This window comes from Lonchura striata, chromosome 1, assembly GCF_050655825.1.
Source record: "Lonchura striata isolate lonStrDom1 chromosome 1, ASM5065582v1, whole genome shotgun sequence".
Lineage (NCBI taxonomy): Eukaryota > Metazoa > Chordata > Aves > Passeriformes > Estrildidae > Lonchura > Lonchura striata.
The window spans coordinates 108094159-108108912 of NC_140703.1; the positions used below are offsets into that span (position 1 = coordinate 108094159).

General features: G+C 40.7%; 1 protein-coding gene across 18 annotated transcripts in view; it reads right to left on the reverse strand.

The window, feature by feature from the left end:
• DMD (dystrophin) overlaps window positions 1-14754 on the reverse strand; it is a 1148985-nt gene that overhangs the window by 39205 nt on the left and 1095026 nt on the right. For all 18 annotated transcript variants that reach the window (XM_077781657.2, XM_021553010.4, XM_021553014.4 and 15 more), the window contains 3 exons: window positions 14543-14700; window positions 6220-6386; window positions 4055-4166 (listed from right to left, as the gene is read on the reverse strand). In XM_077781657.2, the coding sequence (XP_077637783.2) occupies window positions 4055-4166; window positions 6220-6386; window positions 14543-14700 (437 nt within the window). The remainder of the gene's footprint in view (window positions 1-4054; window positions 4167-6219; window positions 6387-14542; window positions 14701-14754) is intronic.

Sequence of the window (14754 nt, forward strand, 5' to 3'; positions counted from 1 at the left end):
TGTAAGACTTCAATTACTTCAGTCAGGCTGCACTCCCTTCTCTGAACCTTGCGGAAGCACTAGATCCTGAAGTACTGATCTTTTACAGTAAATTAAGTTCCTCCTGACCCACATAACAATATTGCTTCTCCAATCTATCTAATTTAAGGGAAAGAAATCAGGGAAAAGTTAATCTTTTTGACATTTTTATTGAGTTCTGTGCCTTCTACATATAGGGGACGAATGTGCTGGAACCCATAAGTTAAGCCAACCTTCCCAGAGCTGCCCAAACACAGATACATAGATTTTTAAAAGGTAGAAAAATTAGGGATGCCCTGAAAAAATATCTGCAAAAAGTATGAACAGTATTAACAGAAAAGGCAAATACGATCCCTCTACTTAGGACACCTATGAGTTTCATGTAAAGCTGGAAAGATTTTGGCTCCCTTTCTGGTCAGTCTGGCCAGCAGGAAAATTCAGTGTAAGCAATGGCTGGCAGAGAAGTGACACAGCAGAACCTATAAGCCAGTATAGCAGCATCTGTATTTTCAAGAAACTGAGATAATATTTGGTAATATTAAGTATCCCTTCCTTAATTAATCAGAAGTAAAGGCCCAGACCACCCAGAGGATTCCAGAAAGGAGATTTATTGAGGTGGCTCCCTTCCCATGCCTCTGGAGGAGGGAATTCCCTCTGCTGAATTCCATCTGCAATGCCTGCCAGGAGAGCTCTTAACCAGCTTGTCATCAAGAGAGCACACAGAGCACATCTGCTGGAAACAGAGAAAAACTTTCAATATTTAATCTTGATATAAATAGGCTAAGCACAGCTTTCTGTCCAGTTGTTCACCTGTCACATTTATAACCATTTATTAATGCCCTGTCTATTATTGATATTGAGAACACATTCTATTGGATTTGAGTGCAATTTGGATTATTTGTTTTGAGGTATTAGAAATTAAACATTCTTTGCTTCAGCCTTCCTGGGACTGTTTTCCCCTCTCTCCCCACTGAAACTTTTCCATGACAACTGAACAGCAAAATGCTGTGTTTGCACAGAAACATCCCAATCTAGCTGGTACCACAAGAATCCCAAGAAGAAAATATATCTTCTAGTGACAGCTAAAAGCATCAGGCACCTCTCATATGATCCAAATGCCATTTAAAAAGTGTTCAAGAAGCACAAGAAAGGCAAAGAAAATGTGATTATTACATGGACAAGATGATAAACTGAGGCAATTTTCAGCCAAACCGTCTGATTTACTCCACAGATGGTTTATTATATATGATTTTCAGAGTAAAATCATCCAGACCAAAATTCCCGGTAGAACTGTTTTATGAAGAAGAAACAGTGGAGCCCAACTCTCTTAAGTCAAAGCAACATATAGGCAGATGGGTTGAGCAAGTTCCAAAACTATTCTGAAACCAAATAGGAATAGCTTTACCACCAGCTGACTTTTCCCAGTTTGGTTTAAGAAAATGCCATGCCAAGCCCCTCCCCAGACCTCAGCATTGACTGGGAACCTGAGATATAGACAGGTCTATCAGTCTGACACACTTCCAACAAGGTGTTTTTTATGTTCGTGTGTCACTGCTCATTAAACTCTAACAAAAAAAATCATCCTGCATTTACATCTCAGTCTATAAGTTATCTATGCTTTGTTTGAAAACTCTTTAAAAAAGTCCTATCTCTTTGAACAATAAATTGAGATGTGTTGCTTTCAGGAATAATTGTAGCAATTTTTCTGTCTAAATGAAAACCAAGCAACTGCCTTGCCCTTATTCTGACTCAACCTTTCGCAAAAGAGAGAATATTATCACATCCCTCAGGTATTTAGCAAGAGTTCTCAAAACTCCCCTAAGCAGAATTAAAGACTGCAGTGCTCAAAAATTTCTTGATACTAAGAGGGAGGGAAAGCAAAAATATCAGAACACTTTAGTGTGCACATTGAATTATTGCAAAGATATTATCAAAGAAGGCATCACATGTCTTGTGTCTGCCAAAATGCATTTTAAGGTGAGAGATTAGTGTGGAGGAAGACTGATAAACGCTCTGCCACTTGCATACTCTTTTTCATTCATTTAGAAAACAATTACAAACTAGACATAGCTTCAGTGGACATTCAGTCCCCCAGTACTTGAGTAAATTTTTTGTAATAGCAGCAACACCAAAAAGCGTGGGGCTTGCTGTGTGTCACATTCACTCCCCCTCCACCCCAGCTAATCCTCCTCTAATTCAGCTGGCTGCTTGTGCAGCCAGGCACGGCACATTAGCACGGGTTGCTGGAGTTCAGGGAAAAATCCACTGGCTGTGAATGGCTCTTTATTCTGATCCAGCAGGCTGGACGTGGTGGCAGGTTTTCTGCTCACCACCACATTCACCTCTTGGCAATCTGTATTTTCAAGGATAACACAAACCTGCTGGATGCAGCACTGCAGTGAGTTGCTGGAGGCTAGGGGTGCACCTCGTAATCCCTTTTCATTTCTCTTTCTTCCAAACACATCAAAAGGGTAACAAAATAGCTGGAAGATACTGGTTTGTTTCACTCACAAATCTTCCAAGTTGTTTCTAAGCAAGAATAAGAGTGGCAAAGTGCAAAGCAAAGCCTCAGTCCACGCGGGAAGGAGGGGTTCAGCCACAGGTGGAAAGAAGGCTCCCAGGGAGTCAGTCTCTCCCTCACTCATTCACCCTGCCTACGACTCAGATCACGAGATTCTGCTCTAGGAATGCCTGCAATGGAGAAGTCTGTTCAGACCTGCCCAGGCAGAGCCAGCAGTTCCCTCTGACTGGTGCAGCAGTTCAGGCAAATCGCCCTTCCAGCAACCTCAGTCCCTGAGGGACGGAGCTGAAAACCACAGCCAACAAACACTGACAAAGAGCCAGCAATCTGCACTGGCTGCCATTGCAGAGATTCCCAGGAAATACTGCCATTGAAGGGTAAAAGTGGATAGATAATGCAAGTAACTATCTGTAAGTTAAAACTAACAAAAATTCTGGATTGCTTTACTATAATTATTTTAGGGGCATACATTTTTTCTCCCTTTTTTAGGTCTCTAAGAAAAGCTGAGAGTCATTGCTTCATTTTGGCCATGCCTTTTTGCTTGGATGAAGATTTAAAGACTGTTAGTATAATTTTATGAGGCTAGCCCAAGTGTAATTTTGATGCTTTCTTTTCACCATTTATGACTACCAGCAGATGAAAGACTAGGAATAATCCTATTTCACCAGGAAATGCTGATGAGACTGCACTGCTTCAAGACAAACAATAACAAAGGCAGCTGAAAGCTCAATCTTGCTACATGGTGGAAGTTTAACTTGAGAGCGTCTCTAATTGATGCCCCTTTGCACTGGTCCTGAGAGGCCAAAAAAGAAGCACACTGAGAGAAAAATGCAGAATTTCCCTTGACAGCTGTCAGGTATGAAAGAAACATTTATGCAAAACCAATGCTTTTGGGAGCCATGAAAGAAGGGCGAAGACCCTCACCACACCATCACTGCAGCATCCTGTACTGAATGCCCTGGCTTCCCCGCTTCAAAAATAAAATCTACCTTGCAACCATGAAAACTTCCCTGGCATTTTATATCATCAAATGATCAGACAATTCAAAGGTACCATGAAATAGTGAAGAACTTACAACACAACCATAGTGTTGTGGGAGAAGCAAGTGGCAACTTGATGAGGAAAGGAGGAAAAAAATCACACACTAGTCTGGAGAAAACCTTGGGACCCAAGATATGAAGAAAACCTTGGAACTCAAGATATTAGTAAGTATTTACACAAATCATGTGCTTCCAGGATGATCCATAAAGTGAGCTATGGCACTGAACACAGAACAAGTCATTAGCACACAACAATACACTATGACACAGAATTGTGCAAACAATGAACTTCAATTTACTTCAAACCATTGGAGCATCCTTGACTAAGCAACAAAATTGCAGACATATATATAGTATATAAAATGAGATTTAATTATGGAGGAGGGAAGAAAAACAGTCCTAAATGCTTTATTACCTTGCACTCAGGAAAATAAGTTTTTACTGGACAGTAAGGGTCAGTAAAACAGCTACTTACTGGTGTGCAGTACTCCACCATGGGATAGTGCATTTTGTGACCTTTAGCAACACGGCCAGAGAAGAAGCAACTTTGGCAGATGTCATAGTTAAAGTGCTTTAAACTTCTGTACCTAAAAGAGGATAAAAAAAAATTCATGGCTTCAGAGCTTTGTGTGTGACTGCTTCCTATCAGCACATCAAGTTTGCTGTTTTAGTAGATTCTCTTCCCTGAGATGTCACACAGTGTGCAATGTCCAGCAATGCTCCTCTGCCCTGAGGGACAGGTACTGCTGCTTCAGATGTTTGTCATAGACCTCAATCTTCAAAAATATTTTTAATATTGGGCAACAATGAAGATTTCTACACGTTCACTCACCTTTAATATATGAAAGACATTACCACACTTTTTATTTCTATGACACTAACTTCATATCTCTTGCTCTTCATCATGATTCCTAAAATAGAATGTCCTCCAGGAGGAAAATTCAAGAAAGTAATGCCCTCAGTAAGTCACTCTGGCAACCCCCTCATGTCCTTCCTAGCACCTCTATAAAAACAATTTTCCTGTAGAGCATTCCATCCATGCAAAACTCCAAATGCACTTTTGGGCCATTACTTAATCTCATCAGCTCTATGAGGCAGCTAACTGTTGTATCTGCTGTGCTGAAGTGGTTGAAAGAGCCGGAGGCATAAGGGTTGTCTTGTTCCAAATACACGAAGCAGCTCAGCCACAACGACCTCAAAAGAACATTGTTTTACATGAACTGGGTGCACAGGATTAGCTTTCTAAAAGCCTTCCAATACAGTATCTTTTTGTCAAGTGTGTACACAGGGTTTCAATGACTTGCAAAGACAGAGAAAAAAAATCTGTGACAGACAGATTCTACTATAATGATAATAGATTTGTTATATAAATTTAAGAGACAGATGAGATCAGTCAAGTAAAATTAGACACAAACACAGAGCTCCAGTGTCCTCTCCCCGAGTTCTCGGTGCTTACAACAGACTATCTATTCACTTGGCATCCTTTGATATTTCCAAGGGCTGCACTTTTCAATTCCACCTACTCTTCTTTGGCTGGTTTATACAAAACTGTGTGAGTAATACAGTAGTTCATAAACTGCATCTGGGAGTTGGAAAATTAGACTTTGTGGATGTGCTGAATTACTGATATCCAATCCATAGCTCTTCCTCAGCAGTATTTATCACTTCCCAGTTAAGACATTAATGGTGAATAAAACCCCAAAGGAATAGAATTTAGACTACTAGAGCAACAGCCTCAGATTCAAAACAAAGACATAAATGCCTTCAAAATTTCCCCCACTTCCCACTGCTTGTAGCAGAAAGCACTGTCCCACTACATGCATAAAAGCTACATTCATCTGCTCCCAGGTTAGAGCAAAATGATGGCTTTTATGTGTAGCATAGCTGCTGTTATCTGTCTGGATTTTAGAAACAAAATTACAGAAAGCTCTTTGTAAACAACACGATAACACAGAAGGAGAAATGCCAATGGTAAAAGAAGACTGTGTGTAAAAAGGGCAGAAACCATACAAAGCAGCTATTGCGAAGCAAAGTGATAAAACAAGTCTAGGCATAATTGAAAGTGAGTATTTACTTAGCCCTTAAGTGGCTTCTCAACAGGCACACCAACACACAGCCATTTTACAACACAGTGACTTATTCATTGCCATAGTAACCACGGTGTCAATCCAGATGTTTAAATAGACCAGCAACATTTCCCCCACTCCAGGTTAATGTTCCACCAACATTCTTTCGCAGAGAAATGCACATGTAGCTTTTACATGCCTGAGAATTTTCAAGGCACTTCCTTGCTTTATGCTATGATGGAAAGCAATTCATTAGGATCCAATTCAGAAAATGCAACTGCATAGGACATGCTGAATGTAAGGCAAATTGTGTCACTTTGCAATCCAACAATGCTTTTGTTGAGGCATGGAAACACTGGGACACAGAGGAAGTGCCATATTTTAACTGAGAGATGACTATTGTCCTCTTCAAGTCTCACAGCACTGTACCCAGTCTAGGTGCTACTCTCATTCGTGTCCCTATCACCATTATTATTTCCAAGAATAAAATGCCTATAAAATTTGCCTGGAATCAGGCAGAGCTCTTGCTTCACCAAGCAAATGCACACATGGCTGAAAGGGAGAGAGTCTGTACCTGAATCCAATAATGGGGCACTCCTTACAGATGTTGCACTTGGCTTGGTGCTTGGCAGTCTCAGCAGCAGCCACCCTGTGCAGGACAGGCAGCCACACCATGGACTGTGGCTCCAGCCTCATCCAGTCCAAGAAAAGGGCTGCTTCGATCTCTGGTTTGTTGTTGGCCTGCAACACAAGGGGAAAAATAACAGGGGCTGAGCGCAACTGATCTGTCTACTCACCAGCTAACTAACAGTTCAAACTGTTGTCAACTCCGTATCTCTTCCAGGAATATATTCCAGCTCTTTCTTCCCTCAGTCCAACTACTCATGAAAAAAAAAAATCCTCAGGATCCTGTCTTCAAGTCAGGAACTGAAAACCATTATTAATATTTCAAATCTCTCTTTCTCTTATTCTCTCTATTACAATAGACAGCACTACCATGTACTTTGTCACAGAGAAAATCATCCACTTACAGGATCACCTTTGATGCCTGATCTCACATTCTCTGTCTCTCTTACTGGAGACCATATAGCACTGCTTCACACCTATTTTAAAAATTGCTATCCAAGCCCTAAAAATTGCATGTCTTTTGATCAAAATTCCTTTTTCCTTAACATTTTTCATTATCACACTGACCTTTCTTCATAATGCACACATAAGGAAATGATTCAAGTCTCTCTCAAGCCTGTTGTTAAACATGTAAACTTTTTCTCCTTAAATGCCTCAAACGACTTCTTTAAATTTCCCATCACTGACTGCAAGCATAATACAGTTCTGTTCCACAAAATAACGTTCTCAGGTTCTATTACATCCCACACTCATCTCTTTGCCAACAGCAGAAGAGCCAATGAACAGCTCCCAGAAAACCCATTTTCTGCTCCCATCCCATCCTGTCCCATCCCGTGTGACATTTCAGGTATCTTTTCCATTGTAACTCCAAGGCAGCTCAGTCACAGAGCCCAATCCCATTGTGCCAGACACCATGCACCCCCAAAAAAATGATATATCATCCCTACCCAGATCACCCACAGTATGGAAAAAGAAAACAAACAGATAAAACCCACAAGGAAACAGGATACAGTAGTGATGTCTATGCATGGGTAGAGGTCACACTGTACCAGCAGGCTGCACACTGCAAAGAACAGTGCAGAACGAAGGCATGGAGCATCAAAAGGGATTTAAAGGAAAACAGTGGAATGATGGAGTCAGTGTTTACAGGAAACAGCCCTGTGTCGTGCAGGTGTCATGAAGCCTGCACAAAACTGGTACCTGAGAACCTGGGAGATGGTTTCAGCAAGGTGATAGGTCAGGTGGAAACCTCAAGGGGCTCTAGTGGGAAGGGTGGGAGAAGGGAGGATGTGTCCACACAGGGAACTGCCCAAGTGATGAAGAGGGGTAACATCGTGCTGTTTCACTAAACCATCACTACATGCTAATTCCAATTCCTCAAGACATTTCCTTCCACGCTACCCACAGCAACAGCATATTTATGGTCTGAATATATTTAAATCTTCTGTTTTCCCTTCTCTCTATGCTTTCAAATACAGCTCTCAGTGGGCCAGTCTTTTATATTTTAAACTTCACAAGGCTGACTATCTTCCTTTGTGGTTCCAAACCCATTTGAAGCACTTAAATAAATAATAAGCATTAATGTACCATGTACATGGACCAAGATGAATAGGGGATTGAGTGCTGAGGATTTTTATGCTTGCTCTCAGTTACTTGTCCAGTTTCTCATTAGTTTGAAATTTGAGTTTAGTATAACCTAGCTAAAACCCTAATCCACTAAAAATGCTAGCAACGAATTTTGAGAAAAAAAATATCCCAGCTGATCTGCAGAAGAGAGAGCTATAGGGAAAACCAATTAGCTGTAGTTTGGTTTTTTGTTTTCTTTTAAATCTAACACTGTTTATAACCTTGACAAATTAACTGATCAATATTTGAAGGCTCAGAAAAATGCATTCTCCCAGACAGAACCCCACAAAAAAGACGTGAAATACAAACCCTGTAATATGCCCTGAATAATGAACTGCATTAAAATGGACTTAACATGCTGCTGCAATACTTTAGTTAATCAGAAACAAAGATTCTTGGTCAGAGCTTCCTTCTTAAGGTGCTAATTTGGGAACCATCCAATGATTCCTATCACTACACCTGGGATCCATATACATGGACTTCTAGTATAGTAGAAAATATCCTTTTTCAGATGTTTGGGGTAAAAACATCAAATCAGAACATATCTACAATTATTCAGATAAAAGTGCTTTACAGTTTGATATTCGTGGAAGGATTCTATTAAATGGAACACACATTGAAACACTTCTGAAGTCTTCTGCATTAAACCCTAGTTCTCTGTTTTTTCACATAGAATTTAGGAAACCGCACCCCCCCCCCCCCCCCCCCCACCCCAGAATAGAAAGAGAAAAGCAAAAGCACAATAAAATCCAGTCAACACTAGGAAGGGGATTTGCTCAGAACAGTGAATACTGCCTTCTGCCACGGTACATCAGTGAATTCAGTCAAATTAAATTAATTTTGGAACTCCTAAGTGAAAGGCATGCTTCTAAAATATGACCATCTATATTTTCAGCTGAAAGGCAGGGCAACAAAGGGGCAGGGGAGAGGCTTTCTGTGACTCACTCAGGGATCCAGCTTCAGCCAGCAACTACACTGGCAAACCACTACCCTGCCTAGCAGACTACACTTTCTATACAGAGGTCCTCTAAGTCTCAACAACAACAACAAAAAAAAATTAAGAAGATCTCTTTAATACACCATTCCTAAGAGAAAAACATGAGGTGTACGGAAATGCTGCAGTGCAAGCTGCAGTCAGAATAAGAATGAGCCGCTCAAAACGCTGCTCTCCGCTTGTAGCTGCTTTAAATTTGCAGGGAAAATGCTGCAGCAATGAAAGACTTTCTGTAACACCCTAGATCTATTTTAATTTTGCAGTCACTGTCAATTCACTGCCAGCAGTCCCAATAGCTGCCTAGCCAGAGCTCTGTATGGCAACTGTACAAAACCTGTGCTCCAAGAGATTAGGTGCATTAAAATGTATCAGAACTGCTTCTGAATTATATTACATGAAGATTTAAAGCCACGTGGAGAAAAGCTGGTCAGGGTCAGACAGTATAGGACAGACAGTTTTCGACTGTCTCCTGAGCTGCCATTACAATTTTTTTAATAATCTCTAAATCCAGTAAGGCAGCAGCTGAAGATTTTACATACAGGAAAGAGGCTGAATTCATATAGTTCATATCTGAAGCAACAAGATCAAGCTGTAAAGAACATTAATGGTTCTTCTCTTGAACACATTTCTGTGCAACTCACAATTTTTATGGTAATAACTGAGTGAATCATAAAGTAAAATTCATTAAGGCCTTTCCAGCTTACAAGTAACAATTTGTTATGGAGGACATTCAAATTCATTATGTTCCAGACATCTGTTTTTCAGTATTTATTTTGCAGAAACAATGGGGAAATAGGAAGTGGGGTGGTGCTAGCATCTTTATGTAATACTTGGGAGACGAGATTTTTGTTCTTCTCTCTCTCTTCCTCTAGCTAGTAGCTGAAAAAAATACCCTATGCTATATTAACTTTGTCTGTCCATAATAGGAAATATGCTACAAAATACAGTTAGGATTTTATATGAAAAATGTGGAATGCTTTTAGACTGAGTCAGATAACACAGCAGAAATTTCTGATAACATTTCTGATTAGCTATATTCTGCTTATGTGCAGTGTAGGAAATTGACTGGAAACGAATTAACATTGTTAATTGAGTGGTGTTTTTCACTCCGGATGGAAAGCTTTACATTAGTAAATACTGTTTTGGACAAAAAAAAAAAACGGAGAGATGGGATTCTTATGACTTGTTAAAGTCTAAAAATGCAGAGCAGCCAGTAACAGCAACCCTGTCTCCCCAAAGTCAGACCTAACCCTGTTCACCCTTGTCTTCCCCTCCTGCATTATACTTGATTGCACTGACTACACCAGTCAATGATTTTAGTGTTGTGGCAAAGAATAATAAAATAAAATAACATGAATCCAGAAGTGAATTAGTGTCATTTTATATCATCTACATGTAGTTTTATATCATGCACACTTGAACAGCATCTCCCTGATCCCCACCCTTTAAACCATTTTAAAATAGCTTTTGAAAGCAGCTCACTTGTAGGACTCTTCAAGACTGCCTCCAAAGTCAGGCACAGGTTCACAAAATCCTGCTGAAATAAAACCAGAATTGCTGTTTTATGACATTTACAGCACAGCAGCTTGAGGAAGGATTTGCTAGTTCCCTTTGGCCAGCTCTCTCTTGTCAGAGCCAGAAGCAGAAGAAATATCCTATGAATAGAAACAAGGGCTGCCTGAATCTGTTAAAAGAAATTGAGTCCCTCAACAGTAACACTACACTTTTAAGTTATTTTCATATGGACTTGTATATATAACAATATATATAGTTATTTGTACACAGTACTGGTATTTCCTAACTGCTCAAAAATAAAAGCAATAAAAAATGCCTCAAGAAACAACTGTCCAACCAATTCAAATCACAGCATTTGTGACCAGAGTCACTTTCAGGGTCCTGGCCCAGGATTTGCAACACCCAAATGCCATCTAAAAGGACTAACTGCTCTATTTTGGATTTTATTTGCCTGAGTAAATACACCAGATTTGGACACACTTCCATGGTTTTAGAAAATTGGCTCATCTTGCCTTACGATTGATCAAGTACAAATTTAGTAATGAAGACTATACAATACAGAAAATTAAAATACTTTGCTTCATCAAAATGAAGCAAAACAAGGTTTAAAAAGTATCAGTTAACTGCACATATTTTACTACTCCTTAGCTTCATCTGTTCTAGTTTTTAACATCAAGTACTCTAATTCAAGTATATCCTTGAAAGAAAGCATACTTAAAGCATTTTATAACCAAGAACCAACTATCCAACATTTTACTGAGAAATGGCAAGGGACATTTTCTTCTGAGCTGCACTGTGCTCTCTCATCACATTTCTTCAAAGTCCCAATGTCACAGTAACTCATCCAAGGCAGTGATGTGAATTCCTAGGTCCTGTTTACACTATATGAGGAAAGCATATTAATAATTTTCCACTGCGATTAAAACTGTGTGTCCTTCACTCCATATCATTTCCCTATCCTGTTTACTTAAAAAACATACTCATCACAGAACTAAAAGGAAAGTCCTTTCACACTGCAGCAACACTGAATTCACTCAATTTTTCATGGATCTATAGATTGCTTTGATGCATTCTGAGCTTAAACAGGCTATACAGTCTTCAAGTGGTCACTGAAATAAGCTCTTTCCTCTCTAAACTTAAAAGTTTTTTTTTTTTTTAATATCTCAAAGCATAAATTACACACCCCTGCTCCAAATAGGAAAGATGAGTCCCATGACATCCTTCTCCTCCCAAGAACTTCTACCAGCACCTTCCTGCAAATGAAGAAAACTACAGAAAGCACCAAGTCATTACTGGGGGAGGGAGAAGTAGCAGGAGGATTGGAGCAGCCTCGGGAGAAGGGGACCCAATTCTCAGGAGCAGAGAAGTGCAGCAGGAAATGCTGCTGCCAACAGCAGGGCTGGGCTCCTCCCTGCCCAAACCTCATTCCCAAGGACTCACCCTTCAAAAAGCAGGAGAGATTTCCCCTGTTATCTCTGGGAACAGTAAATATCCCCTTTTTTTCTGCTGCTGTGCAGACAGACAAGGCCGTTGCCAGGGCACCTAACCTAAGGGAGCTGGGAGAACCATTGCTGAAGCACACAATTGTTGCGACTCTGACATGACTGCAATTATATTGCTGGCTTATCATCACCAGAAAGATGGAACAAAAAAGGGAAGAAAAAAACCAAAACTAAAGAAGTAGAATTCCTCAACGTGGGCGTACAAAGAAAGACTTAAATTAGTTTCCATGCAGTAATGTAAACTATGAACCCCCACAATATTCTACAAAAATGAATTATCTTGCTCCAGTAACAGGAGGCTGCTGGGAGCAGCAGTACTGTCCAGATTTTCCAGCTTCCCTGTTTCCTGTGCTGCTCTGTGCTCCCCCCACCAACACTTCTGTGCTTGTCCCCCAGCCTGTGCATCCTGGTGCCCACCATCCTACACCAAAAGGATGTCTCAGTGTTCCCTTTCTCCCTTCCTCATGGAAAGTTCTTATCTCTTTCCTCATCTCCATTCCTGACTGCTCCTTTCTTTCATACCTCATTCTACCCACACTGTCTCCTTCATCACTATTATTCTTACTGCTGTTCTTACTGTCATTCCCTAAGGGTCATCCTTTCCACTCCTCAATTCCTTCTCCCTTGCCCTCATTAAAGCTTTCCCTGTGTTTGGATTTCTGCTCCTCTGCCTAGGACTCCATCCCACCTATTCCTCTATTTCCCCTCCTCATCCCAGCCTCCCTCCCCCTTTCTGTCCCACCTAGAATAATCTGTTCTGCTGCAGCCCAGACTGGAAACGAACTTGCACTCTGAGAGTTAAAATGAAGTTTCATCTGGAGGAAAAATAAGAGGATTATATTCCTCCTGTTGCAGGTAAGAAAAAAATATGTTTTTCAGTGCAGGTAAGAGAAGGAAACTTCAGGTTTTCTGATGTTCTGATTTTTGATCATGCTAAAGGTTGTGTCCAGCTGTGCTTCGGCTGTTCCTAGAAATGTCAGCAGCTGGATGTGGTACAACTTTCAGCCTGCTGGCATGTCTTAATTTCTAATGATGATATTGCTAAGTCATTTTGTTCAAATAAACAGTTATCACAAAATCATGGAATTGCAGAATAAGCTGAATTGGAAGGAACCCACAAGAATCACTGAGTCCCACTCCCAGACCTGTACAGGATCATCTCCAAGAGTCTTCTCTATAAAAAAACAAGTTTCGTGTGTTTCATCGCTGTGATTTTATATTGTTTTATTCCTAGTGCAAACAAATGGAATGACAGCCTTCTTTAAAAAAGCTATGGTTTTGCCAGATTCTGAGGTCACTTTCCTTATCAGTTTTTCAATGGTGTTCTAAAGTGCTGTTGACATTCACTTGGGAAAACAACAGACTCCAGCGAGTCCTCATTCCTGAGGAAGGTCATTTATACAAAAATTTTACCATGAATTTGCTGCATGATCATTTTGTGTTGGTGTCACTTGACAGCCCAACATGCAAGTCAAGGCTTGGAAGCACCCTATCAACATTACTGTGCACAGTTTATGAACATGGGTTATTCACCCAGGACATAGCCCTACAAAACACTCATTCTGAAATGGCATCAAATACTGATTAGAGTTATAAAATGTGAATGACATGAATGACAGGAACAGTAAAATGTAAATCCTGTAGAATTAACCTGTTAAAAGAAATGCCAAGAATACAAAAAGTAAATGTCCCACCAGAACTGAAGTTTGTGGTGATTTTAGAATTAGATTCTTTTCGAAGTCATTGTGTGTATGCAGTCTACTTTGAAGCATTAATATTCATTGAAAACACTTGCTGTGTTTTGCTTACTACAGAACTGAAACTACTACATAATGAAACTTGAGCAGCAGGCAAAAAAGCAAACAACTCCCCCCTTCCCCAAGCAAACAAAAAAATCCCTCAGGGATAGTGAGGAGATGGGAAAAGAGCTTTTTTCCATTGTAATGTAGAAGATGCATTTAGAGTTAATCACAGACCATACATTACCTCCCCTCCTCTACCTTTTCATTAAGCAGCTGTCTTCATCTTGTGCATTCTGCTGGTAGTTGTGATAAGGATGAATAATTCCCTTAACTCTCTTCCTCCCCAGATTAAATAATTTACAAGTTTGAAAAAGAGCCTCCAGTTTGCTGTGCATTCCTCAACAGACAGGACAGGAGTTCTTTCAGTACTCTTTAAAAGAAAACTGGCATTATCCATTCAAGGAGTGGAAGGAGCTCATCGAGCCCTCCTCGCCCCTAGACAGCACTGCAGGCGGTTGCCTATCGCTCCCCGGGGCACCTGGCTGTCACTGGTATGTACATGTCCAAAATTTATATAAACCACTGCTGTTCACCTACACAGCAGCAATAAACAGTTATCTACTGCTGGGCAATAGAAAACTGTAAAGCCAGGAGCTGCTGCAACAAAGACTGACACCATTTGCATTTCAGTTCCAACAGGAGCTCCAATGACAATCATCTGCTGTCAAATACATCCCACCAAAGAAACATCTTAATAAACCAATGGCCAATACTATCACATGACCCACAGTACCCTAATCCTATCCCAGAGTTTCAATCCTCCTTGGAAGTAAGTGAGCTCAAGACAAAATACCAAGAGGAGAATTCAGAGCCAGCAAAGCATGAACTTACAAACTGGAAGCAGCTCCTGACGCTCGGCTCGATGTTGCTGCCCCCGAAGGAGGCCACCTCCCCCAGCTGCCGCGGGATCTGGATGGAGTCGTGCAGCAGCAGCCCCAGCCGGCGCTGGTCACAGAAGCCAGTGGAACTTGCCACTTGTTTGAACAGGTCTGGAGGAAGGAGAAGGACACCAGAGGTCAAGCATCACCACCAGGATGTGGCAA